At 38.9% G+C, this 27010-nt stretch overlaps 1 protein-coding gene across 2 annotated transcripts in view; it reads left to right on the top strand.

The window, feature by feature from the left end:
* Positions 1-1212: 1212 nt before the first annotated feature.
* The window catches only part of LOC139584165 (mucin-2-like), a 42189-nt gene continuing 16391 nt past the window's right edge, over positions 1213-27010 (top strand). The window contains exons 1-30 of one of the 2 annotated variants that reach the window (XM_071415705.1): positions 1213-1437; positions 1567-1629; positions 1757-1959; positions 2235-2302; positions 2892-3006; positions 6348-6438; positions 6656-6759; positions 6926-7145; positions 7498-7623; positions 10231-10348; positions 10439-10577; positions 12971-13078; positions 13432-13501; positions 13767-13904; positions 14177-14341; positions 15496-15590; positions 15860-15986; positions 16399-16502; positions 16824-16975; positions 17152-17201; positions 17321-17421; positions 19325-19476; positions 19577-19715; positions 19887-19994; positions 20812-20991; positions 21131-21370; positions 25546-25702; positions 25866-25994; positions 26241-26391; positions 26856-26899. In XM_071415705.1, coding sequence (XP_071271806.1) covers positions 1368-1437; positions 1567-1629; positions 1757-1959; positions 2235-2302; positions 2892-3006; positions 6348-6438; positions 6656-6759; positions 6926-7145; positions 7498-7623; positions 10231-10348; positions 10439-10577; positions 12971-13078; positions 13432-13501; positions 13767-13904; positions 14177-14341; positions 15496-15590; positions 15860-15986; positions 16399-16502; positions 16824-16975; positions 17152-17201; positions 17321-17421; positions 19325-19476; positions 19577-19715; positions 19887-19994; positions 20812-20991; positions 21131-21370; positions 25546-25702; positions 25866-25994; positions 26241-26391; positions 26856-26899 — 3727 coding nt within the window. In that variant the 5' untranslated portion in view covers positions 1213-1367. Of the gene's footprint in view, positions 1438-1566; positions 1630-1756; positions 1960-2234; positions 2303-2891; positions 3007-6347; positions 6439-6655; positions 6760-6925; positions 7146-7497; positions 7624-10230; positions 10349-10438; positions 10578-10950; positions 10970-12970; positions 13079-13431; positions 13502-13766; positions 13905-14176; positions 14342-15495; positions 15591-15859; positions 15987-16398; positions 16503-16823; positions 16976-17151; positions 17202-17320; positions 17422-19324; positions 19477-19576; positions 19716-19886; positions 19995-20811; positions 20992-21130; positions 21371-25545; positions 25703-25865; positions 25995-26240; positions 26392-26855; positions 26900-27010 lie in introns of those variants that run through there. The other variant, XM_071415706.1, reaches the window with a different exon arrangement.

The following is a 27010-nucleotide window of genomic DNA, read 5'->3' as shown; positions in this document are numbered from 1 at the left end:
TTTCATCCCTCTTTTCCAATAACAGGCCATGAAACATGACAAGTAGTAAACCACAATTGAAGTTCTAAAACACTGAAGTTCAAACAAGTTGATCTCATCAGGTTTTAAAGGTTTATTTGAACATCTTTGTACATATGCAGAATGTATATAAAATGTGATGTCATACAATGTATAATAAACCAGGTAAAACCATATAATCAGCATAAACAGATGGACAGCGCATCATCCATTAGTCATACAAAGGCCCACTCCTTCATTTGAAAAATAACTAAACGGCAGCCCTGTCACTTGGTTTGCTATAAAAGCTGAGGGATAGGGCTGGAGAAACGTAACCACTCAAACACGTCTATGGCATAAATGGCTGTAAATATCACAGACTGGCCCTTTAAAGATTAATGAAACAATCTAAGATTCTGTAGAATGTTGATGAGTCTGTCCATTCATCACTGTTTATATAAGGGTTTACTGTAATCAATATGTGCCCAAATGGCACTCTATACCCTATATCATACACGAGGACTCTGTTCAAAGGTAGTGCACTATACACTGAGTGTACAAAACATTCCTAATATTGAGTTGCACGCCAGCTTTTTGCTTTCAGAACAGCCTCAATTCGTCAGGGCATGGACTCTACAAGGTGTCGAAAGCATTCCACAGGGATGCTGGCCCATGTCGATCCCAATGCTTCCCACAGTTGTGTCAAGTTGGCTGGATGTCCTTTGGGTGATGGACCATTCTTGATACACACGGGAAACTGTTGAGTGTGAAAAACCCAGCAGCGTTACAGTTCTTGACACAAACCGATGCACCTGGCCCCTACTACCATACCCCGTTCAAAGGCACTTAAATCTTTTGTCTTGCCCATTCATCCTCTGAGTGGCACACATACGCAATCCATGTCTCAATTGTCTCAAGGCTTAAAAATCCTTGTTTAACCTGTCTCCTTCCCTTCATCTACACTGATTGAAGTGGATTTAACAGGTGACATCAATCAAGGATCATAGCTTTCACCTGGAGTCTTAATGTTATGTACACTCATTGTATAGGGAATAGGGAGCACTTTTGGGACGTACCCTACATATCATGAATATCGATAGTTACCTAGGGATTATTAAGATTAATACATTACACAATGTCACTTACAGGAAAGGTAATCCTACCTCTGACAGACAGACAAACAGAACAATGGTAACACCTAAAGTTTGATCAGTCCCCTCCTTAGATACAGAATCAACTATCCCAGCATCATCAAGGTACTTCCTTGAGTGTAGCAGTTTAAAAGCAGGCACCTGGTGCCTCACGGTATCAGTAGGAACAGGAAGAGTACCTGTTCAGGTGGACCAGGACGACTCGTTAGAAGAACCATCATGGCACTCCAATGGGTGAAGCCGTGGATCGCTCTCGTCTTCGGACTATCTGCTGCACATTCTGAGACTGGTAAGACAAGACAAGATATGATGAAATACAATTTAATATCACTTTAGGATAACCCATGTAGTATAGTTTAGGAACTAAAGAGGAGCTGGGTTAGAAGCAAAATAAGACTTGTTCCCTGTCTATTTCCAGTTATGATTCCAGATATGACTTCCATTGGGAGTCTATATGATTCCAAACTGCAAATCTTATCAGGTAATTTGTGTTGTTGAATATATGTCACCAAATACTCAAATATCTATATTCTACTCTACTGTTATATTATACATCTTATATTCAGACATGAATGGCGCAACTATACTGTACATTTCTCCCCATGCAGCTGGAGTGAGTCCCGCTCATAACGGGCAGGTCTGCAGCACATGGGGTAACTACCACTACAAAACCTACGATGGAGACTTCTTCCAGCTGCCCTACACCTGTAACTACGTGCTGTCGTCGTTGTGTAAGAGCAGCAGCGGCTACGAGGCCTTTAACATTCAGTTGCAGCGCGGGGAGGTAGATGGGCTGCCCACAATCACCAAGGTATTCCTTTTTGATCAGTTCTTTGTTTTTAAATTGCACTATTGATTAATAGTTTTAAATTGCGATATTGATGAATTGCTTTAAATTTCACTATTGATTAATTGTTTTAAATTGCGCTATTGATGATTTAATTTTAAATTTCACTATTGATTAATTGTTTTAAATTGCACTATTGATGAATTGTTTTTATTGCTCTATGATCTTAATGTAAGGTGACCTTGAGGGTCCTGAAAGGCGTCTGTCAAATAAAATGTCCTACTATTATTATTATTAAGGTTTCTTTGAAGCTGGATGGAACCATCGTGGAGCTGGCCAAGGGTAACGTCAGCGTCAACGGATTACAGTGAGTTCCCAATCTAGTCAACAACGGATCTCAGATGTGTAAAACCATTGGCTCTTAGATGTGTAAAATACATTGTAATACAGGAAGCAAATGATACAGGGATTTGTAATCACTTAACTACATCCAATGGTATTCATTTTATTCAGAGATCAATCTTTAAAAAAAAAAAAAAATTAACGATTGGAAATAAAAAAAAAATCACCTCACCTGCATTCAGTTGCTACTTTTGTGCAAAGACTTGAGGTAAAATTCATAAGTAAAAAAAAAAATGCATCATCATTTAACTCATCTTGAGATCAACTTTTTGCTGTTTTAACATAATCTACATAATGTCAGTTTCAACGGGCAATAGTGAGTTCATCAGTGATCTAAAAGCATTCAGAGATAAAACTCTTATTCTGAAGTTTAGTTGATGAAAGTTACCAAGCTGAAATTCCATTTGATGAAATCCTATACAGACATGTTTACCTAGTACAGTCTCAACAGGGGAGGAAGAAAAATACAAAGAAAATACTTTAAAGGACAATTTTGACCCTTGTAGGAATACCGACTCTCCTCTCTGATGAACACTATTGTTTTGTCCCCCTAGGGTCACCATACCGTTTGGTCAGTTTAACGTCTTCATTGAGAGGACCGTTTCCTATGTGAAGATCACAGCTAAGCTGGGGTTGGTCGTCATGTGGAATGAAGATGACTCCTTCTGGGTATGTTTTCAGTATGCTGACTCATTTCCATACGTCTTCTGTTACACTACAGTGATATGTGGTTGTTTCAGCTGCTTTGGTTCAATACACGAATTGTAAATCACTCTGGATGAGAGTCTCTGCTAAATGTCAAATGTAAATGTGATGCTTTGCTGCAATATTCTGGTCCTGATGAAAATGGTCTGTAGTTTGCTAGTGACTGTAGGGAGCATCAGTGTTAGTGGAACTGTTGGGATAAGAGTGGGAACATCAGTCTTAGAGGAACTGTTGGGATAAGAGTGGGAACATCAGTGTTAGTGGAACTGTTGGGATAAGAGTGGGAACATCAGTGTTAGAGGAACTGTTGGGATAAGAGTGGGAACATCAGTGTTAGAGGAACTGTTGGGATAAGAGTGGGAACATCAGTGTTAGAGGAACTGTTGGGATAAGAGTGGGAACATCAGTGTTAGTGGAACTGTTGGGATAAGAGTGGGAACATCAGTGTTAGAGGAACTGTTGGGATAAGAGTGGGAACATCAGTGTTAGTGGAACTGTTGGGATAAGAGTGGGAACATCAGTGTTAGAGGAACTGTTGGGATAAGAGTGGGAACATCAGTGTTAGAGGAACTGTTGGGATAAGAGTGGGAACATCAGTGTTAGTGGAACTGTTGGGATAAGAGTGGGAACATCAGTGTTAGAGGAACTGTTGGGATAAGAGTGGGAACATCAGTGTTAGAGGAACTGTTGGGATAAGAGTGGGAACATCAGTGTTAGAGGAACTGTTGGGATAAGAGTGGGAACATCAGTGTTAGAGGAACTGTTGGGATAAGAGTGGGAACATCAGTGTTAGAGGAACTGTTGGGATAAGAGTGGGAACATCAGTGTTAGAGGAACTGTTGGGATAAGAGTGGGAACATCAGTGTTAGAGGAACTGTTGGGATAAGAGTGGGAACATCAGTGTTAGAGGAACTGTTGGGATAAGAGTGGGAACATCAGTGTTAGAGGAACTGTTGGGATAAGAGTGGGAACATCAGTGTTAGTGGAACTGTTGGGATAAGAGTGGGAACATCAGTGTTAGAGGAACTGTTGGGATAAGAGTGGGAACATCAGTGTTAGAGGAACTGTTGGGATAAGAGTGGGAACATCAGTGTTAGTGGAACTGTTGGGATAAGAGTGGGAACATCAGTGTTAGTGGAACTGTTGGGATAAGAGTGGGAACATCAGTGTTAGAGGAACTGTTGGGATAAGAGTGGGAACATCAGTGTTAGAGGAACTGTTGGGATAAGAGTGGGAACATCAGTGTTAGAGGAACTGTTGGGATAAGAGTGGGAACATCAGTGTTAGAGGAACTGTTGGGATAAGAGTGGGAACATGCAGTGTTAACCTCTAATCGGACATGGCAGCCCAATCATCAATCTACCTCCTGGGTTATATTTCTGCACGGTTACATACAACATTCTTACATTAAAAGTAGATTTTTTCAGTCTAATGATCATACAAACAGTTGTGGTCTCTTTAGTAGGGCCACAGAATGGCAGGTGAAGTGACATTACAATAGGCTTTGCTCCAATCAAGGATGTGGGCCAATCTACTTCCTCCAACAACCCTTTTCATCATCTAGGCTTCAGTGAAAAAACTCAGAAAAAGGTTGTCCTAAATGGCACCCTATTCCCTTTATAGTGCACTACTTTGTGTGCACTACTTTTATATAGGCCTATATAGGAAATAGGGTGCCATTTGGGGGGCCAGTATGGAAGAACTTATTAGTTTAATCACTTCACAGAGTTTGATTTGATCAGAAGTCACAATATTGTCTCAATATCTATTGACATTGTACTGAGTAAATACTGTATGTATCATCGTTCCCCTTCGTGTGTACATAAATAATCCCAGTGTACTCAGACATCATAACCTCAGACTTAAACTAACTTGCAAAGCAGACGGACCAGTTTTTAGACAACTCACATTCAATTTAATGACCAAAACATAACAAATATGATGCTTCATTTTATTCATTTTTTTTAAATGCACGCAAGAAAATAGAAAACAACACGATGAGAGTTTAAAAGATTTTAACAACACGATGAGAGTTTAAAAGGTTTTAACAACATGATGAGAGTTTAAAAGGTTTTAACAACATGATGAGAGTTTAAAAGGTTTTAAAGGGAAGAGTACATGTGCAGTAGAGGTAAAGTCAGAGGGGATTGTAAGACACCTCCCCCTGTCAGATGTTTATAGAACACAAACCAACAGAAAATAGAATCCTGATTATTAAAAGGGAGAAACAAATAGTTGTGAAGATTCATACAGTGAATGTATTTGGTATTGTTGTTCAGATCCTATCCATTTCATATCAGACCAGAATAAAACTACAGTGAAACCTATTGTAGATATATTGTAGACATGATCCCTAATCCACATAATTCACTTTAATGAATAACCACTTGGGTATACAGTACATTAAACATTAAACAATATTAGCAAAGTTCTGTGCACAATTTTGTATTTTTTTTAGGTAGCCTAATGCTCTGTATTGATCCTATCTGTACATACCTAACCTGAAGTACAGTGCCTGTTTTGTGCTAACATCCCACTTCTTGTACTCAGTGTCATATGCCAAACATAGCTATATCAAATCAAATTCTATTGGTCGCATACACATATTTAGCAGATGTTATTGTGGAAGTAGTGAAATGCTTGTACCACAGGTACAAGGAGTGGAATGTTAGCCTAAAGAGACTGGTACCCAGGCTAGAACAAGGAGTGGAATGTTAGCATAAACAAACTGGTACCCAGGCTAGAACAAGGAGTGGAATGTTAGCATAAACAAACTGGTACCCAGGCTAGAGCAAGGAGTGGAATGTTACCATAAACAGACTGGTACCCAGGCTAGAACAAGGAGTGGAATGTTACCATAAACAGACTGGTACCCAGGCGAGAACAGTTGAAACCTCTGAAATGTCAGTATATATGAACTGCTGTAGGTGCTTCAACAGCTAGCTGTATGTGAAATGTACGTATATATGAACTGCTGTAAGTGCTTCAACAGCTAGCTGTATGTGAAATGTACGTATATATGAACTGCTGTATGTGCATGGCCAGCTAGCTGTATGTAAAATGTACGTATATATGAACTGCTGTAGGCACTTCAACAGCTAGCTGTATGTAAAATGTAGGTATATATGAACTGCTGTAGGCACTTCAACAGCTAGCTGTATGTAAAATGTAGGTATATATGAACTGCTGTAGGCACTTCAACAGCTAGCTGTATGTGAAATGTAGGTATATATGAACTGCTGTAGGCACTTCAACAGCTAGCTTGCAATGCATTAACCCTCAGTCGTCTTCCATTGGTGTTATAGGTGGAGCTGGACTCAAAGTTCCAGAATCAGACTTGTGGGCTGTGTGGAGACTTCAACGGAGTCCAGATTTACGACGAGTTCATTAGGAATGGTAAACAAAACCACCAAATGTCTTAGAGGGGCGGATTACGCTCCTGTTCTGTTTATGAATGTGTGGGTTCAATCTATGGGTTAGGAAGGGGTTATAAAGTATATTTCTAGGTACCATTATATGAAAGGGTTAACAAAAACACAAAACACATGATGACAGAGAGACTGTTTGTAAGGGGAATGAAACTGGTAAAACGAAACTGTTTATTCATCCACAGGTGATTATCTGAAGACAATCGACTATGGAGATATTTGGAAGATGAATGGCCCAACTGAGACCTGTACAGAAATCCCTGGTCACACTGAGCAGTGTGAAGACCAGGTACTTACAAGATTAGAGCTGAGCTGAACATTTAACATTTCTTATTCATTACATTTAAACATGATTGTTAGTTTAAAATATTAATATCAACATCATCATTGCTGACATTTGATCAGTATATAATCCCTCTGTTGCCTCTAGTAATTCTTCTTCTTCATCCTTTCAGACCAAACTTTGTGAGCAGCTTCTCACCAATCTTGCCTTCAGTAGCTGTAAGGACCTGATTGCCACAGACTCCTTCATCAAGGCCTGTGCAGAAGACGTGTGTCACTGTGGCAACAGCAGCAGCAGTGCCAGCTGTGCCTGCCCCACCATGTCAGAGTACTCCCGCCAGTGTGCTCACGCAGGGGGGAAACCCCAAGAGTGGAAGACCGACCACTTCTGCTGTAAGGGAATCTTTTTTGCATCACTGTTTTGCATATCCTTTTTGTTTTATTTTGGATGGTTTGTTTGTATTGCTCTGTTGGTAGATTGGATGTAGGTACAAAAACAATCCTCAGCCACAGTTATGTTGTACCTCAAAGTAAACACTTTTGACATGCAATAATGCTTTGCCTTAGGTAATCGACAGTGTCTTCTTCTTTGACATGCTAGTATTTACATTTATGTGACTGAAAACTGAGGAGCAAATCCAGATTTTCAATTGCAATGATGTCAATAGAAGAATACGTGAACTTGTGAAGTAATGAAGACTCAGAAACAGATTTGTGACCAGGGTTATTTGTCTGTGTTGAGCAGTGAAGACGTGTCCTTTAAGCATGCAGTACCAGGAGTGTGGTAGTCCCTGCACTGATACCTGCTCCAACCCAAAGAGGAACCAGCATTGTGAGGAACACTGCACCGACGGATGCTTCTGTCCTGCTGGTACATGCACTCATTTACTGAATACAACATCATATGTCACCTATGTAACTATTTTAAAGTAGCTGAGTACAACATTATATGTCAGCTATGTAACTATTTTAAAGTAGCTGAGTACAACATCATATGTCAGCATAATAACTATTTTAAAGTAGCTGAATACAACATCATATGTCAGCTATATAACTATCTTAAAGTAGCTGAGTACAACATCATATGTCAGCTATATAACTATTTTAAAGTAGCTGAGTACAACATCATATGTCAGCTATATAACTATTTTAAAGTAGCTGAGTACAACATCATATGTCAGCTATATAACTATTTTAAAGTAGCTGAGTATAACATCATATGTCAGCTATATAACTATTTTAAAGTAGCTGAGTACAACATCATATGTCAGCTATATAACTATTTTAAAGTAGCTGAGTATAACATCATATGTCAGCTATATAACTATTTTAAAGTAGCTGAGTACAACATCATATGTCAGCTATATAACTATTTTAAAGTAGCTGAATACAACATCATATGTCAGCTATATAACTATCTTAAAGTAGCTGAATACAACATCATATGTCAGCTATGTAACTATCTTAAAGTAGCTGAGTACAACATCATATGTCAGCTATATAACTATTTTAAAGTAGCTGAGTACAACATCATATGTCAGCTATATAACTATTTTAAAGTAGCTGAGTATAACATCATATGTCAGCTATATAACTATTTTAAAGTAGCTGAGTACAACATTAAATGTCAGCTATGTAACTATTTTAAAGTAGCTGAGTACAACATCATATGTCAGCTATATAACTATTTTAAAGTAGCTGAGTATAACATTATATGATTAATTAGTAGTTGTGAAAAGGTATTTATATGGGCAATGATGGGAGTTGGACCAGATTTACATTTTTAGCAGATGCTCTTATCCAGAGCGACTTACAGGAACAGTTAGGGTAAGAGCCTTGCTCAAAGGCACATTGACAAAATGTTCACCTGATCAGGTCAGGGATTCAAACCATTGACCTTTCAGTTACTAGCCCAATGCTCTTAACCAATAGGCTACCTGCCGCCTAGGTATACAGGTATATATTTTCTAAACAGGTCACATGGTTTTAAAGAAATTCTGGAAAAACTCCTGGCCTTCGGGAGGATGAAAACCCTGTCAAACTGAAGCAACCTTGCAATTAATATGAAATATATTTTAAAACAACTTTCCTGTACATAGACACAACCACAGCGATTGGACAACAGAACTCACAGGGCTGAGCTTGCTTTATGCAGGTTAGCATCATATAGGCCTACAACTGCAATTCCCAACCCTAACCCTGCAATTAAAAAGTAACTCACACAGTATATTTATGTAATCAGTATTGTGTTTGATTCATTTCATTTAATCCTTTTGGATTGAAAAGGTCAAGGTAGCCTAGCCAGCCAGCCAGCCAGACCAAGTTTGAATATAACCTAGACATTTTCTCTTAAAACAAATAAATGCACTATAAATAGGCTGCACAACATTACCATGTGGTTTACCCTGGCCAGAGGGCCAGAGGGCCCAGGGCGCATTGGCTGTAGACTATACAGCTCCAGGCTGCGGTTGTTATCAGTAACATAGTCAGACTGAGAAATCCTCTAGTTTTCTTCCCATACAGTTTAAGTGTAGGCTGCTGAAACATTTCCGTGAAGAGTTCTTGCTTGGGTATGTAGGGAGTGATGTGTTATCATGTTTACTAAATACATACCGGAGGAAAGTGGAGCAGAGCGCGTTTTGATAGATTATGTGATTGCGCCCAGCGTGCGCAACCTGTGATTTCCGTAAATCTGATTGGTCAAGACACAGAACAAAATGCACAGAACCTGCAGCACTCTGATTTAAAATACCAGATAGGTTTACATGCGCAAGATGACACATCGAGTCATACAGCTCAAGTCCAAGTTAAATCACGAGTCGTAGATGCTCAAGTCGAAGTCTAGTGGGAAGTGTTTTACTTTTTGTCAAGTCTCAAGTTGCAATATGACTGGAGTCCACATCCCTGGATTTTAAACCAGGAAGACTGTATTAAAACTCATATTGGTTATGTGGCTATTTAAACCAGGAAAAGGTTACATAGATTGGAAGAGTAGCCTTACTGTAGGACTGGAGATTTCATTACTTAAACAAAAGTTCTGCAACAGATGTACCGTAGTAATTAAGATACTGAACTACATGGATCAATGTATTTTATGAGATAAGGAAGGACTAAATTAATTGAATGTCATTTATGGGATCAGCTGACTAAATGTAATGAATGTTATTATGGAACCAGGTGACCTAAATGTAATGTTTTGAATGTAAGTCATGGGATCAGCTGACTGAATGTAATGTATTGAATGTAATTCATGGGATCAGCTGACTGAATGTATTGAATGTAATTCACGGGATCAGCTGGCTAAATGTATTCAATGTAATTCATGGGATCAGCTGACTGAATGTAATGTATTGAATGTAATTCATGGGATCAGCTGGCTAAATGTAATGTATTGAATGTAATTCATGGGATCAGTTGGCTAAATGTAATGTATTGAATGTAATTCATGGGATCAGCTGGCTAAATGTCTTTCTCATAGGAACCGTGTTTGATGACATCACTCAGACTGGCTGTGTAGCTGTGAACCAATGCTCTTGTCTCCACAACGGACAATCTTACCAGCCTGGACAATCATTCTCAAGAACATGCCATAAATGGTAAGAGCTGCATTGCGTTTATATACACTGAAATATTGTGTGTGTTGATCCGGATGTGTTGAGGCTAAACTGAATGTCTCTCTCCGTTAGTACCTGTATCCAAGGTCAGTGGAGTTGTATGGATCTAGATTGCCCAGCTACCTGCTCCATAGTGGGAGGTTCCCACATCACCACCTACGATGGGAAAGCCTACACCTTCCATGGAGACTGCTCATATGTCCTGTCCAAGGTAGGGATCTAACCTACTGTCTGGAGACTGCTCATATGTCCTGTCCAAGGTAGGGATCTAACCTACTGTCTGGAGACTGCTCATATGTCCTGTCCAAGGTAGGGATCTAACCTACTGTATGGAGACTGCTCATATGTCCTGTCCAAGGTAGGGATCTAACCTACTGTCTGGAGACTGCTCATATGTCCTGTCCAAGGTAGGGATCTAACCTACTGTATGGAGACTGCTCATATGTCCTGTCCAAGGTAGGGATCTAACCTACTGTATGGAGACTGCTCATATGTCCTGTCCAAGGTAGGGATCTAACCTACTGTATGGAGACTGCTCATATGTCCTGTCCAAGGTAGGGATCTAACCTACTGTCTGGAGACTGCTCATATGTCCTGTCCAAGGTAGGGATCTAACCTACTGTATGGAGTGATATTAGTGCCAACAGAAATATTGAACAAAAATGTGATTTCTTCATACAAATTCAAAGTGATTCAATTCAGATTCCATGTCATTTGGCACTAATATGACTCCATGCTGACGCATACTGTATGTTTAGTAGATTTAACTCCTAACTCGCTAGCGAACATGTACTGGCCCACGAACGGGCCACATCCGGCATAGATTGCGGCTGACAGCTGGCAGCCACTTGCATTGGAGGTGCTTATACATACCATTGCTATCACTATCCATATTAATCTCATAAATACTTTTCAATCAAGTTGAACCATAATATATAGTGCCTTCAGAAGGTATTCACGCCCCTTAAATTTTCCAACATTTTGTTGTGTAACAGCCTGAATTTAAAGTGTATTAAATAGTGATTTTAGGGGGGGGGGTTACTGGCCTACACACAATATCCCATAATGCCATAGTCATATATATTTTTTTCAAAATTAAACAAATTTATTTAAAATAAAAATCTGAAATGTTGAATCAATAAGTATTGTTTGTTATGGCAAGCCTAAATAAGTTCAGGAGTAAACATTTGCTTAACAATTCACATAATACGTTGCATTGACTCACTCTATGTCCAATAATAGTGTTTAACTTGATTTTTGAATGACTACCTCATCTCTGTACCCCAAACATACAATTATCTGTAAGGTCCTTCAGTCTAGCAGTGAATGTCAAACACAGATTCAACCACAAAGACCAGGGAGGTTTTCCAATGCCTTGCAAAGAAGGGCACCTATTGGTAGATGTGTACAAATTAAAAAGCAGACATTGAATATCCCTTTGAGCATGGTGAAGTTATTAATTACACTTTGGATTGTGTATCAATACACCCAGTCACTACAAAGATACAGGTGTCCTTCCTAACTCAGTTGCCGGAGAGGAAGGAAACCACTCAGGGATTTCACCATGAAGCCTATGGTTACTTTGAAACAGTTACAGAGTTTAATGGCTGTGAAAGGAGTAAAACTAAGGATGGATCAACAACATTGTAGTTACTCCACAATACTAACCTAATTGACAAGTGAAAAGAAGGAATCCTGTACAGCATAAAAACATTCCAAAACATGCATCCTGTTTGCAACAAGGCACTAAAGTAATACTGCAAAAGACAGTGGCAAACTAATTACTAATTCATATTTTCAAGCATAGTGGTGACTGTACCATGTTATGGCTGCATCATGTTATGGGTATGCTTGTAACCGTTAAGGACTGGGAAGATTTTCAGTATAAAAGGTAAACAGAATGGAGCTAAGCACAGGAACAATCCTAGAGGAAAACCTGGTTCAGTCTGCTTTCCATCAGACACTGGGAGACAAATTCACCATTCAGCTGGACGGTAACCTAAAACACATGGCCAAATATACACTGGAGTTGCTTACCAAGATGACATTGAATGTTCCTTAGTGGCCAATTTACAGTTTTGACTTAAATTAGTTTAAAATCTATGGCAAGACTTGAAAATGGCTGTCTATCAATGATCAACATCCAACTTGACAGAACTTGAAGAATGTACAAAAATAAAAAATTGCAAATATTGTACAATCCAGGTGTGCAAAGCTCTTAGCAACTTACTCAGAAGCACTCACAGCTGTAATCGCTGCCAAAGGTGATTCTAACATGTATTGACTCAGGGGTGTGAATACTAATGTAAATAAGATATTTCTGTATTTCATTTTCAATAAATTATCAAACGTTTCTAAAAACATGTTTTCACGATGTTTTCAACGTTATTGTTTGAAAAACAATATTTAATCCATTTAAAATGCAGGCTGTAACACAACAACATGTGCAATAAGTCAAGGGGTGTGAATACTTCCTGAAGGAACTGTAGTTCCCTAGAACCGAAAGTAGGCAAGTAGTAAGTAGTGTGTTACAAAATATGTGTTCCCTTAACCTTACTGTCATACCTTAACTTTACTGTCATACCTTGTACCAATTGTCCCCAGCAAACCAACGAGACTGCTTTCACAGTCCTGGGTGACATAGTGAAATGTGGGAAGACGGACATTGAGACCTGCCTAAGATCTGTATCCCTGGTGACTCCAGAGTCCATGGTAAGTTAGCCTTTCTGCAGTGACACACCCACATGATAGTGTCGTATTAAAATATATCAACATCAAACCATGTTGTGTATGTTCAGGGGGAAAAAGCTCAATGTTGAGACTTCTGCTGCTACCAGTGACTCATATCACCACTTCAGGGTTGGAGTAAATTGCATTTAAATTCCAGTCAATTCAGGCAGTCCACTGAATTCCAATTCCAATGCTCTTCATTGTTTTTCAGTGAGGAACATTTGGAATAATTAGGTTAACTTTCTGAATCGACTGGAATTGACTCCAACCCTGTTCCACACTCCTTATCACCAGGGGAGTGTCATTTATTCAAGTTGTAATTTGATCACTTGCAGATGATCGTCATCGAGGCCAGTGGAAGGGTCTATGTCAACAAGATGTTTTCTCAGTTGCCGCTTTTCATGGGTGAGTGACTGATTGATGGCTGCTTGAGAAAAGGGATACAGAAATGTGATATCTGTCTAATTGTTTGTAGTCATTAATCAGTATAAACGTATGTTTGAAACCCTTCCCATGCAGTACGTACTGTACCAGAAGTTGTCTCTTTTCTTCGTCTTTCTCTCCTTGTCTAGCAGCGTGTAACACCATAAGCATCCCACAATGGGGAAGTGGGAGCTAAAAGTTAATGGTAAACCAGATTGTGACCTGAACTTGTGTATATTTTCCACAGCGGATGTAAGGATCTTTCAGCCCTCTACGTTCTACATCGTTGTGCAAACCTCTTATGGGCTCCGTCTAGAGGTGCAGCTAACACCTACAATGCAGGTCTACATCGTAGCTAGCAGTTCACACAAAGACAACACCCAGGGTATGTTTCTCTCTGTTCATTTAACGTCTTTGTGGAAAGATGAGCGTCTTTGGGTCTTTGAAAAGCGCTATATAAATCTCATGCATTATTATTATAAAAGATGATTTGTTATCAAACTATTGTTAATGTAACGTGTGTCACTAGTTGTTTGAGGGGTTCGGTCAAACCTCACCTGAAACAATTATTAGTAAACTAATGATACTTGATGCATTGCATCTTTAGTCATTGTTAGTTCAAACCACCTGTTGTAATGTTTTGTACCTCTTATCCAGGTCTTTGTGGAGACTTTAACAGCGTCCAAGCTGACGACTTCAGAACCATCAATGGACTGGTGGAAGGAACCGCTGTGACGTTCGCCAACACGTGGAAGAACAAAGCAAGCTGTCCTGATGTGGCACAGAGCTTTGAGATCCCATGCAGTCTGAGTGTAGAGAACGGTACTCCTTCAACTACTTTAAAAACACTAACATATGTCTTTTGCAGCGGTTCTCAAACTTGTGGTCACGACCCCATGTGGGGTCACTTTATATGAAAATGGGGTCACGGGCGAATTTCCAAAATACCAAAAAATATATTTACAAATTTGTTTACATCCCTGTTTGTTAGCATTTTGCATTTACAAAATACCCAATAATACCCAATAAAAACATATATATTGCAACACATTTTAATAAAAACATACAAGGACATGTTATGTTAATTGGCATGCTGACTGCAGGATCCACCAGAGCCGTAGTCAGATATTTAAATGTTAATTTCTCTACCATAAGCAAAAAATATACACAGTGATCAAAATATAAACGCAACATGTAAAGTGTTGGTCCCATGTTTCAAGAGCTGAAATAAAAGATCCCAGACATTTTCAATACGCACAAAAAGCTAATTTCTCTCAAATTTTGTGCACAAATTTATTTACATCCCTTTTAGTGAGCAATTCTCCTTTGCCAAGATAATCCATCCATCTGACAGGTATGGCAGATCAAGAAGCTGATTGAACTGCATGACAATTACACATGTGCACCTTTGTGCTAGGGTAAAAAAAGGCCACTCGAAAATGTGAGGTTTTGTGACAAAACACAATGCCACAGATGTCGTGTTTTGAGTTGAGAAGACAATCAGAAATACTGTTCATGTTTTTCAATTGACTGCCATCATAGCCTCAAATAAAAAGGTTAACACTGTCTGTTAATTACATATTTTTTTCACATGGTTGCCTTCGCGAGAATTTTCTAAATGGGGTCGTGGGACAAAAAGTTTGCGAACCCCTGGTCTAATGAAACAATACCCAACCGCACTTCAGCCCAGCTTGAACAAAAAGGGAATCAGTTGCCCGACTGAGGGATTTGATAATAACAAAACTATTCCTTACTAGTAGTAGAAAAGGGATCACGCTGTGCATAGATCTGAGTATATTTTCTAACTAACCATTTAAATTGTTTCATTATGTTTCGGCATAGAGAGCCTTTATCAGAGCCTTGGAATACTTCTTGGGGATTACACTGACGTATGTCTACTGGGATGCACAGTAAAGCCTAGATAAAACCTCTTTGTTTATTTGTGAAATGTTGTTAATATCTCATATGTTTTACAGAGAGATATGCCAAGCACTGGTGCTCGATGCTGTCAGATCGTGAAGGAATATTTTCCCAATGCCACACTGAGGTCAACCCAAATTACTACAAGGAAGTAAGTACGAAATTTTAATTTGTCAAATGCTTTTTAATTACAGCCTTATCTCAAAATTCTAAGAATATATATTTTTTTAAACGATCGTTTAAGAAGTTCTATATCAAAATTATCAAATTTTAATAAAAATATCTCAAAACATCTAATCAGATTTTTATAATACTATTGTCCTGTGCTTGTGTGTGATTTCAGAAAACAGTAGTTTTCTTCATTAACACATCTCATAACTGAACGTTCTTCTTCTTCTGTTTCTTCTTCTCTCCCTATAGATCTGCATGTATGACAGCTGTAACTGTGAGAGGAGTGAGGAGTGCATGTGTGCTGCGGTCTCCTCCTACGTCCATGCATGTGCTGCTGCAGGCGTCCTGCTCAGTGGATGGAGAAAAACCACCTGTGGTAAGATAAACATCAGAGATACTGAATTTATTGATTAATTAATGAAGGGTTTCCCCTCCTATTTACCCATGGTGTCCAGGGTTTCCCCTCCTATTTACCCACGGTGTTCAGGGTTTACCCTCCTATTAACCCACGGTGTCCAGGGTTTACCCTCCTATTAACCCACGGTGTCCAGGGTTTACCCTCCTATTAACCCACGGTGTCCAGGGTTTACCCTCCTATTAACCCACAGTGTCCAGGGTTTACCCTCCTATTAACCCACGGTGTCCAGGGTTTACCCTCCTATTTACCCACGGTGTCCAGGGTTTACCCTCCTATTTACCCACGGTGTTCAGGATTTACCCTCTTATTTAAAAACAAAATTCCCCAAAACATGTAATTAACTGTTGAATCACCACCCTGTTTTCCACAGGGAAGTACTCCTCTAGCTGCCCTGACACGATGGTCTATGACTACACCATGACCAGCTGTGACCGCACCTGTCGTTCACTGAGCCAGACAGACTTTACCTGCCAGGTACATTTACATGGACATCTCATTTCTATTATATTTGTTTGCTATTATTATTAATATTATTCATTTTATTAATGTCTTGTTGTTGTGTATGTTGTTGTTGTGTGTGTTGTTGTTGTGTATGTTGTTGTTGTTGTGTATCTTCTTGTTGTTGTTGTCTTGTTGTTGTGGATGTTGTTGTTGTTGTGGATGTTGTTGTTGTCTTGTTGTTGCTGTTTTGTTGTTGTTGTGTATCTTCTTGTTGTTGTGGATGTTGTTGCTGTTGCAAATATGCCCAAAGTAATTTCCCCTCAAGGATAAAACACTTTTAATTTAATTGAACAGTCAGAACATGTGTCTGTGGACGGCTGTGGCTGTGCCGAGGGAACCTACCTGAACGACCAGGGAGAGTGTGTCCCTGCCTCACGCTGCTCCTGCTACCATGGAGGCACAGTAGTACCCTCTGGAGAGGTCACCAGGATCTATGGGGCTACTTGGTGAGGACTTGGTTGGCGTGTGAAAGAAAATCTCTGAAAATCTGATGGTCTTCTCTGTTGTGGCTCTACTAAAATATTTAGAAATCGACTGTCTTCTTCTGAAGTCTTGGTTTACTTCAAGAGGCATGTTAAACCATGCTTAACCCCCTCCTCTTGTACCCCTCTTAACCACCCAGCTCATGCAGACAAGGGAAATTAAGCTGTACTGGAGAACCACAACATCTATGTGAGTACTCTGAAATTCAGAACACATCTTTATTTGACAAATACAGCAAATCACTTCACAACCAAGACTCTGTACTTTAGTTCCTACTAACCTATAAAACCTACTTTTGTTCCCTACAGCCTGTGAAGAACCAATGGGTTTCTTCAACTGTTCTAGTGCAGGGCCCGGAGCCAAGGGCTCAGAGTGCCAGAAGAGCTGTCAAACACTGGACAGTCACTGTGTAAGTCTACAATGGGACATGTCTTACAACACGTTAATAAAAACATTTCTTACAACACGTTAATGAAAACATGCCTTACAACACGTTAATAAAAACATTTCTTACAACACGTTAATAAAAACATGTCTTACAACACGTTAATAAAAACACGCCTTACAACACGTTAATAAATACATGCCTTACAACACGTTAATAAATACATGCCTTACAACACGTTAATAAAAACATGCCTTACAACACGTTAATAAATACATGCCTTACAACACGTTAATAAAAACATGCCTTACAACATGTTAATAAAAACATGCCTTACAACACGTTAATAAATACATGCCTTACAACACGTTAATAAAAACATGCCTTACAACACGTTAATAAATACATGCCTTACAACACGTTAATAAAAACATGCCTTACAACACGTTAATAAATACATGCCTTACAACACGTTAATAAAAACATGCCTTACAACACGTTAATAAATACATGCCTTACAACACGTTAATAAATACATGCCTTACAACACGTTAATAAAAACATGCCTTACAACACGTTAATAAATACATGCCTTACAACACGTTAATAAAAACATGCCTTACAACACGTTAATAAATACATGCCTTACAACACGTTAATAAAAACATTTCTTACAACACGTTAATAAATACATGCCTTACAACACGTTAATAAAAACATGCCTTACAACACGTTAATAAATACATGCCTTACAACACGTTAATAAAAACATGCCTTACAACACGTTAATAAATACATGCCTTACAACACGTTAATAAAAACATTTCTTACAACACGTTAATAAAAACATGCCTTACAACACGTTAATAAATACATGCCTTACAACACGTTAATAAAAACATTTCTTACAACACGTTAATAAAAACATGCCTTACAACACGTTAATAAAAACATGCCTTACAACACGTTAATAAAAACATGCCTTACAACACGTTAATAAAAACATGCCTTACAACACGTTAATAAAAACATGCCTTACAACACGTTAATAAAAACATGCCTTACAACACGTTAATAAAAACACGCCTTACAACACGTTAATAAAAACACGCCTTACAACACGTTAATAAAAACATGACTTACAACACGTTAATAAAAACATGCTTTACAGCACGTTAATAAAAACATCCCTTACAACACGTTAATAAAAACATGACTTACAACACGTTAATAAAAACATGACTTACAACACGTTAATAAAAACACGCCTTACAACACGTTAATAAAAACATGTCTTACAACACGTTAATAAAAACATGCCTTACAACACGTTAATAAATACATTTCTTACAACACGTTAATAAAAACATGTCTTACAACACGTTAATAAAAACATACAAGGACAATGTTATGTTAACACAGTGTCAGATTGATCAAATTATTTATTACCTTGGACATAGCTAGACCCAGGATCCAAACGATATCCTCTGATGAGATTGACTTTTTAGAGGGTTTCTGTTTGAGCAGACATCTGTAACGTTTACAGAGAACCTGATCTACATGAACATCAAGGAGATCATATTTAAAAGTCATCCTTTTGTCTTTTCAAACACTTGATCAATTGATCCATTTGACACATAATGTCCACATCTTATACCCTGGATGGTGGAGGGACATACAAGAACATAATGTCCACATCTTATACCCTGGATGGTGGAGGGACATACAGGAACATAATGTCCACATCTTATGCCCTGGAGGGTGGAGGGACATACAGGAACATAATGTCCACATCTTATACCCTGGATGGTGGAGGGACATACAGGAACATAATGTCCACATCTTATGCCCTGGAGGGTGGAGGGACATACAGGAACATAATGTCCAACTTAAATTCATGTCAGTCCTATTTCATTGTGTGTTATAGATCAGTGCAGAGTGTGTGTCAGGCTGTGTATGTCCTGATGGTCTGCTGTCTGATGGAAACGGAGGATGCGTCAAGGAAGACCTATGTCCCTGTTCTCACAATGGAGTCTACTACCAACCTGGACATGTGCTCAAAGTAGACTGCAATACCTGGTAAAGTCAACTTCTACCCCTCTTCTTCTTCATCTTCTTTGGATTTTTCAAATGTTTCCTTCTAAAATCTCCCCATGTGATTATGTTTGCATCATTGTAGCACTTGCGAAGGCAGAAAATGGCAGTGTACCAATACGCAGTGTGATGGGATGTGTGCCATATATGGAGATGGGCATTTCATCACTTTTGACGAGGAAAGGTTCACTTTCAATGGAAATTGTGAATACACTCTTACTCAGGTAGGGCAATAATCATTTGTATTTATGATTTGATTTGTATTTTTATTAAAACCCCTACTTTATACCCCCTACTTTATGATGCACATATTTTCTAATTATGATTAAGTTGACGTAATAATAATAACTAAGAGGCAAAGGTTTTCTGATGGTGTATTTGAATACATCCTGCAGGACTACTGCAGCAACAATCCAAACGGAACCTTCAGAGTGATCTCAGAGAACATTCCCTGTGGAACCACTGGCACCACCTGTTCCAAGGCCATCAAGCTCTTCTTGGGGGTAGGAACTACTGTTCATAAACGGCTTCATACATGCATTAAAGGTACAATAGACAAGTCTGGACATTTGACTCAATGTCGACACCGGTGGCTGTGAGTGGAATTGCATGCTGACCTCTGGATGCACTGATCTCGTCCCCCCCATGCGTTTTGTTAGCACGCTAGATTGACAGATTGCTAGATTGTCTGCTTAGAATTATTGTTGGGCAGATTTGAAAGCAGCACAAAAATCACCCCTATGTATTTGGGTTTAGGGTTATCTATGTTTTTGGACAGTAGAATTTCAAATCGACATGTTGTATCTGTGTACAAACTGAATAGTGTAAAACCCACCACCACCACAGTGTAAACCTGGATAGTGTAAAACTCAGCACCACCACAGTGTAAAACCTGGATAGTGTAAAACCCAGCACCACCACAGTGTAAAACCCAGCACCACCACAGTGTAAACCTGGATAGTGTAAAACCCAGCACCACCACAGTGTAAAACTCAGCACCACCACAGTGTAACACCCAGCACCACCACAGTGTAAAACCCAGCACCACCACTGTGTAAATCCCAGCACCACCACAGTGTAAAACCCAACACCACCACAGTGTAAAACCCAGCACCACCACAGTGTAATACCCAGCACCACCACAGTATAATACCCAGCACCACCACAGTATAATACCCAGCACCACCACAGTGTAATACCCAGCACCACCACAGTGTAAAACCCAGCACCACCACAGTGTAAAAGCCAGCACCACCACAGTGTAAAAGCTGTCTACTAGTATTACATTATCAATTAACACTTTCTGTTTCTGTCTTTCAGAGCAATGAAATCATACTAGCAGATGAATCTGTAAAAGTGATCAAACAAGAGAAGGGGGTTGACGTGCCATACCAGGTCCACTCTATCGGTATCTATGTTGTTGTTGAGGCTGAAAATGGCCTGATCCTCATGTGGGATAAGAAGAATAGCCTGTTCATCAAACTCAGCTCTACCTTCCAGGTGAGTGACTAGAATAGGACATTTTGAACCAGTGATTGCACTGTATCTTTGTTTAGCAGTTGCATTGGCATACCATTTTTATAAATGTTTTATTAGCTACTTCAAGTTATTATTATTTTATTTTTTTTAATCCTTCCAGGGCCAAGTGTGTGGTCTGTGTGGAAACTACGACGGTAATGGAAAGAACGACTTCACGTCCAGAAACCAGGAAGTGGTTGTTGAAGCTCTGGAGTTTGGGAACAGCTGGAAAGTGTCACCCAGTTGCCCCAACGCTGATGTCATAAAAAACCCATGCACTTTAAGATCCTACAGGAAGTCGTGGTCTCAGAAACGCTGCAGCATCATCACCAGTCACGTTTTCTCAGCCTGCCACTCACAGGTACAGTACACAGCAGATACTAGTCAATATAGATTATTGCCATACCAACCAAAGTTGTTAGGAAGTTGACGTAGTGCAGATGATATAAACAAAGACAACAAGACACACGTATAAATACTTTCATTTGCATAACCTATACATTCAATAGAGACTACAGCAGGTACATTCAATAGAGACTACAGCAGGTACATTCAATAGAGACTACAGCAGGTACATTCAATAGAGAGTACAGCAGGTACATTCAATAGAGACTACAGCAGGTACATTCAATAGAGACTACAGCAGGTACATTCAATAGAGACTACAGCAGGAACATTCAATAGAGACTACAGCAGGTACATTCAATAGAGACTACAGCAGGTACATTCAATAGAGACTACAGCAGGTACATTCAATAGAGACTACAGCAGGTACATTCAATAGAGACTACAGCAGGTACATTCAATAGAGACTACAGCAGGTACATTCAATAGACACTACAGCAGGTACATTCAATAGAGAGTACAGCAGATACATGCAGTCGGCAGGTTAAAACAAGCTGTATGAACAGAGGCTACCGCTTGTGTATCTTGGCTACATTGATATTTACATTTGGTGAAAATTGTTATTTTCTCTTAAAAGTCTAAGCCGTTGGGGGGGATAACATATGGAGCTCATAGGACTTCATGTTACACAATACATGCATGTTTTGTTCGATAAAGTTCATATTTATATCCAAAAATCTTAGTTTACATTGGTGCGTTATGTTCAGTAATGTTTTGCCTCCAAAACATCCAGTGATTTTACGGAGAGCCACATCAATTTACAGAAATACTCATAATAAACATTGATAAAAGATACAAGTATTATACATGGAACTTTAGATAAACTTCTCCTTAATGCAACCGCTGTGTCAGATTTCAAAAAACTTTACGGAAAAATCACACCGTGCTATAATCTGAGTACAGTGCTCAGAGCCCAAATAAGCCATAAAGATATCTGCCATTTTTTGGAGTCAACAGAAGTCAGAAATATCATTATAAATATTCACTTACCTTTGATGGTCATCATCAGAATGCACTCCCAGGAATCCCAGTTCCACAATAAATGTTTGTTTTGTTTGATATAGTCCATCATTTATGTCCAAATACCTTCATTTTGATCGCGCGTTCAGTCCAGTAATCCACATTCATAAGGCGCAGGTCAGACGAAAAGTCAAACAATTCCATTACAGTTCGTAAAAAGATGTCAAACGATGTATAGAATCAATCTTTAGGATGTTTTTAACATAAAACCTCAATAATGTTTCAACCGGAGAATTCCTTTGTCTTCAGAAATGCGATGGAAAGCAGGTCGCTCTCACGTGAGCGCGCATGTTCAGCTCGTGCCAGACACCTGACTCAAAGAGCTCTCCTTCCCTCATTCTTCACAGTAGAAGGATCAAACAAGGTTCTAAAGACTGTTGACATCTAGTGGAAGCCCTAGGAAGTGCAAAGCGACCAATATCCCACTGTATATTAGATAGGCAAACCCACAAACCTCAGATTTCCCACTTAAAGGTTGGATTTTTTTCTCAGAGTTTTGCCTGCCATATTAGTTATGTTATACTTATAGACATCATTCAAACAGTTTTAGAAACTTCAGAGTGTTTTCTATCCAAATCTACTAATAATATGCATATCTTAGCCTCTGAGTCTGAGTAGCAGGCAGTTTACTCTGGGCACCTTTTCATCCAAGCTACTCAATACTGCCCCCCAGCCATAAGAAGTTAAGATAGTCATACTATTGATCATTTAGATATTTAATTTAACATTTTAGGATCCCTTTATTTTTCTAAAATATATATATAGAAAGAAAACATTTCAAACATTGAATTTGGCCTTTACTACTACAGGCCATAACATCACATTCATAAATGGCGAAAAAGACAGTCAAAAATAAATCATAAGGAATAAGATTTTGAAGTGTCTGTCGTATATTTAGGAGATTTAAGAAAGCTCAGGAATACATTTATTTGGGGGACATATTTAACCCCTTATTTTTGTTGGCAGGAAGCTCCCTCCATACTTCCATTCGTTTGTGTGGGTTACCGTCACCATCTTGTTCACAGGAGTCTCCCCTTTCCATAGAGTGGTGTCTTTGGCATCATTAAAACGGAATACTTATTTATCAAATATCTCTCTGTAATTATTATTACGCGATTAAACTGATTAATCATGTAACTGTAATTAACTAGGAAGTCGGAGCACCAAGGAAAATATTCAGATTACAAAGTTAAAATATTCCTAATTTAACTTTCAGATATTTTAATATCTGATCAATTAGTATTCAAATTAATTAATTATTCTTTACCTCACGTTAGTATCTTTCCAAATGTCGTAAATTGTTGGTTATCTACACGAACCCAGTCTTCACTATGAGTCATCAATACATCAATTGTCTTAAATTATTTATTTACTAACTAAGTAATTCACAGAAATGCATAACAAACAGTAGATATGGTTACAAGGAAATGATAGGGGAATGTGCCCTAGTGGGCTAAACCGGCTTGGTGGACAAAAGGGAAGAGGGGGTCGACTGAGATGAGACACTACAAGGTTGATAATTATAACAATTGAAATGCTGATCCTTTGCACATGAACGCTCACTCATTCGGGAATAATTGCAATCAATATATATATTTACGCTCAGCGTGTCGTCGGGATCTCTGTTGAAAAGTTTGTTTCTGTTGGAGAGTTTGTCCGCCCTCTCTCTCTCTCTGCCGTGGTTAGAATGGATAGTTCAGAGTAACATTCATTCATGTCGTTATAGAATAGATGTTTCGGCAGTTGTCGGTCTTCACGTTCAATGATACCAAATTCCCAGCTGCAGACTAGTAATTACTATCAAAGATGTGTTCTTATTCTGTCGATATCGATAGTCTCAGAGTTTCAACAACCATTACAACCTTAGCTTATTCTCAGGTTTTATGGTCTGGTCTCAAACCTTAGCCCTCTCGTGGAAATCGAGGTAGGCTGATCTCGTCTCAACCCTTAGCCCTCTCGTAATTGAGGTAAGCTCGGTCTGGTGATAGAAAACCCGGGTAGGGGGTTTTATTCGAAAGAGCAGAAAAGGACCTGTCCCATGACGCCAGACCATAACTGTGCTCATGGGCGGTCATATCTGTCATATAAATTTGGAGCTGAGATGTGAGTCAGCAGACTGAGGGATCAACTCTAAAAGGGCTAGATTCCCTTTTTGGCTATCCACCTTTAAAAAGCTATATTTCCATGTTTGTGGAGACCACATTCATGGTAAACGCTGCATTTGTTTGCTATTACACGGATTGAATCTAGGCCTTAAAGGTTGTATTTACATCTCCTAACAACCTAAATCTGATTTTCTTTTTATATCCAATCTTTTTTTCTGACTGTCCACACGTAGTTTTACATGTGGCTCATATCAGATTGGTTCCTTCACACTGTTGTAGGCTCTGAAGTAGCCTACCGATGCAATGCTCATTTCCTGTCCTTTACATTTTGGGGTGGTTGTCATGGTAATGGAAGGTTGTCATGGTAATGGCAGGTCATGTGCAAAAAAAAACATCAGATCTGAGCATCCAGAAAGAGATCACATGGAGAATAGGATTTGAAACAGGATTGAGATCCACAATGGAAGTGGTATAGATCAGATTCCATGTGTTTTTAATTTGCTGTTTACACATTAAGGACAAGATCAGATAGGTATTAAATATGAAAAGAATTGGTAAAAGATCTGAATTGGACTGCCTGTGTAAACGCCGCCAAAGTGGAAGTGCATAAGTACAAGAATATGGTTAAGGCTTCAACAATAGTTAATTTACCTCACAGCTTCAGGGTCATAATAACAGTCATATGGTGGAATTTATAACAACCGATCATTTTGGAGCACAAGTCTGAGGCTAACAGGTTTTCTATAAGGTCACACAATGACAAGCAGAGTTGCATGATGGTACATGGCAATCTTTCTAATACAATTGGTTTGTCAATAATCATGTGAATGTCCACAAAGTCACCATAAAAGACAACAACAAAAGTAGTACTAAACAGATATCAAAAACATAAAGTCAACCATCCAACCCAATAATAATCATTGTCAATAGTTCATCTGCAGTCTCTTCAACAAGCTGGGCAATGCATTGAATAAATAAATGATGGATTAATACATCTTCCTATAAGGTGGACCCCACGCCATTCCATGATGCCTGTGTGAGGGACTCGTGTGCCTGTGACACTGGGGGAGACTGCGAGTGTTTCTGTACAGCTGTAGCAGCCTACGCCCAGGCCTGTAACGAGGCAGGGGCTTGTATCAAGTGGAGAACACCAGATATCTGCCGTGAGTCATTTGCTTTGAGTGGGACAATTGATTGATGGATAGGTGGGATTGTTTTGCTATCGGGACAAAATACCAATTGATGATTTGTATGTGTAACTGTTCAATCAATCCTCTTTTAGGACCCTGGTTAAGTTAAAATGTGACATGTTTTTAATTTCACCAGCTCTGTTCTGTGATTTCTACAACCCTATTGGTGAGTGTGAGTGGCATTATAATCCGTGTGGATACCCCTGTATGAAGACCTGCAAGAATCCCTCAGGAACATGCTCCAGTCAGATCCCTGCGCTGGAAGGTAACTAATATCCCTTCATAACAGTTTGGCCGTTTGATTTAGACTATTTACATTCCAAGTTGTTCAACACATGTACAGTATAAAATATGTAATGACTCCCCCCTCCCTTGTCCATCTATACTGAAAACTAAATACAAATCTAGAAATATCATATCCATTACAGCTTTGGTGTTAGAAGTAGATACCATGAGGATGATCTAATCTGCGCAGGTGTCCTGGATTAAATTGACTGTTTATATCTTAAAGGTTGCTATCCAAAATGTCCTCCGGCCACGCCTTATTTGGAAGAAAGTACCATGAAGTGTGTCCGTATCGTGGACTGTGGTTGCTACGATGGAAATGGAACTCATTACAACAAGGGAGAGGTTATACCTTCCAAGGAGAACTGTCAGAGTTGGTATGTTTTCAGATCAACATTTTGATATATACATAGATACTGTATTTACATTACATAGGATTTAATATGGTTGGTATAAGCCTTAAGGTAGCCTGTATTTCTGGTGAGATAAGGCAATGGCAATCGTCCACCTGCAAAGAGGTTAACCAACCATTTCATTGATTTTGCTTTTCAAAGATTGTGATTTGACCTGTTAATACCTTATTGGGATTTGACCTGTTAATACCTTATTGGGATTTGACCTGTTAATACCTTATTGGGATTTGACCTGTTAATACCTTATTGGGATTTGACCTGTTAATACCTTATTGGGATTTGACCTGTTAATACCTTATTGTGATTTGACCTGTTAATACCTTATTGTGAATATAACATATAACATTGTTTTGTACTTCATAACAAACAGCTCTTAATATCTTATTCGACTTTGAAAAGTACTGTAACCTCCTTCTTTCTTTGTCAAGTCGTTGCTCATCAACTGAGGCCAGTTGCAGCTATGATGTCCAAGGTAAAGAAAACCACTACAAACTGAAACATTAGCCTACATGATTACCAAGAAGGTAACATGACAAGATGATTACATGATAATAACTTGTGTTCCCCGTGAAAATCCTATTGC

This window comes from Salvelinus alpinus, chromosome 9 (genome assembly GCF_045679555.1).
Source record: "Salvelinus alpinus chromosome 9, SLU_Salpinus.1, whole genome shotgun sequence".
Lineage (NCBI taxonomy): Eukaryota > Metazoa > Chordata > Actinopteri > Salmoniformes > Salmonidae > Salvelinus > Salvelinus alpinus.
Note: the sequence above shows the minus strand (reverse complement) of the source record. Positions and strands in the feature narration are given on the sequence as shown.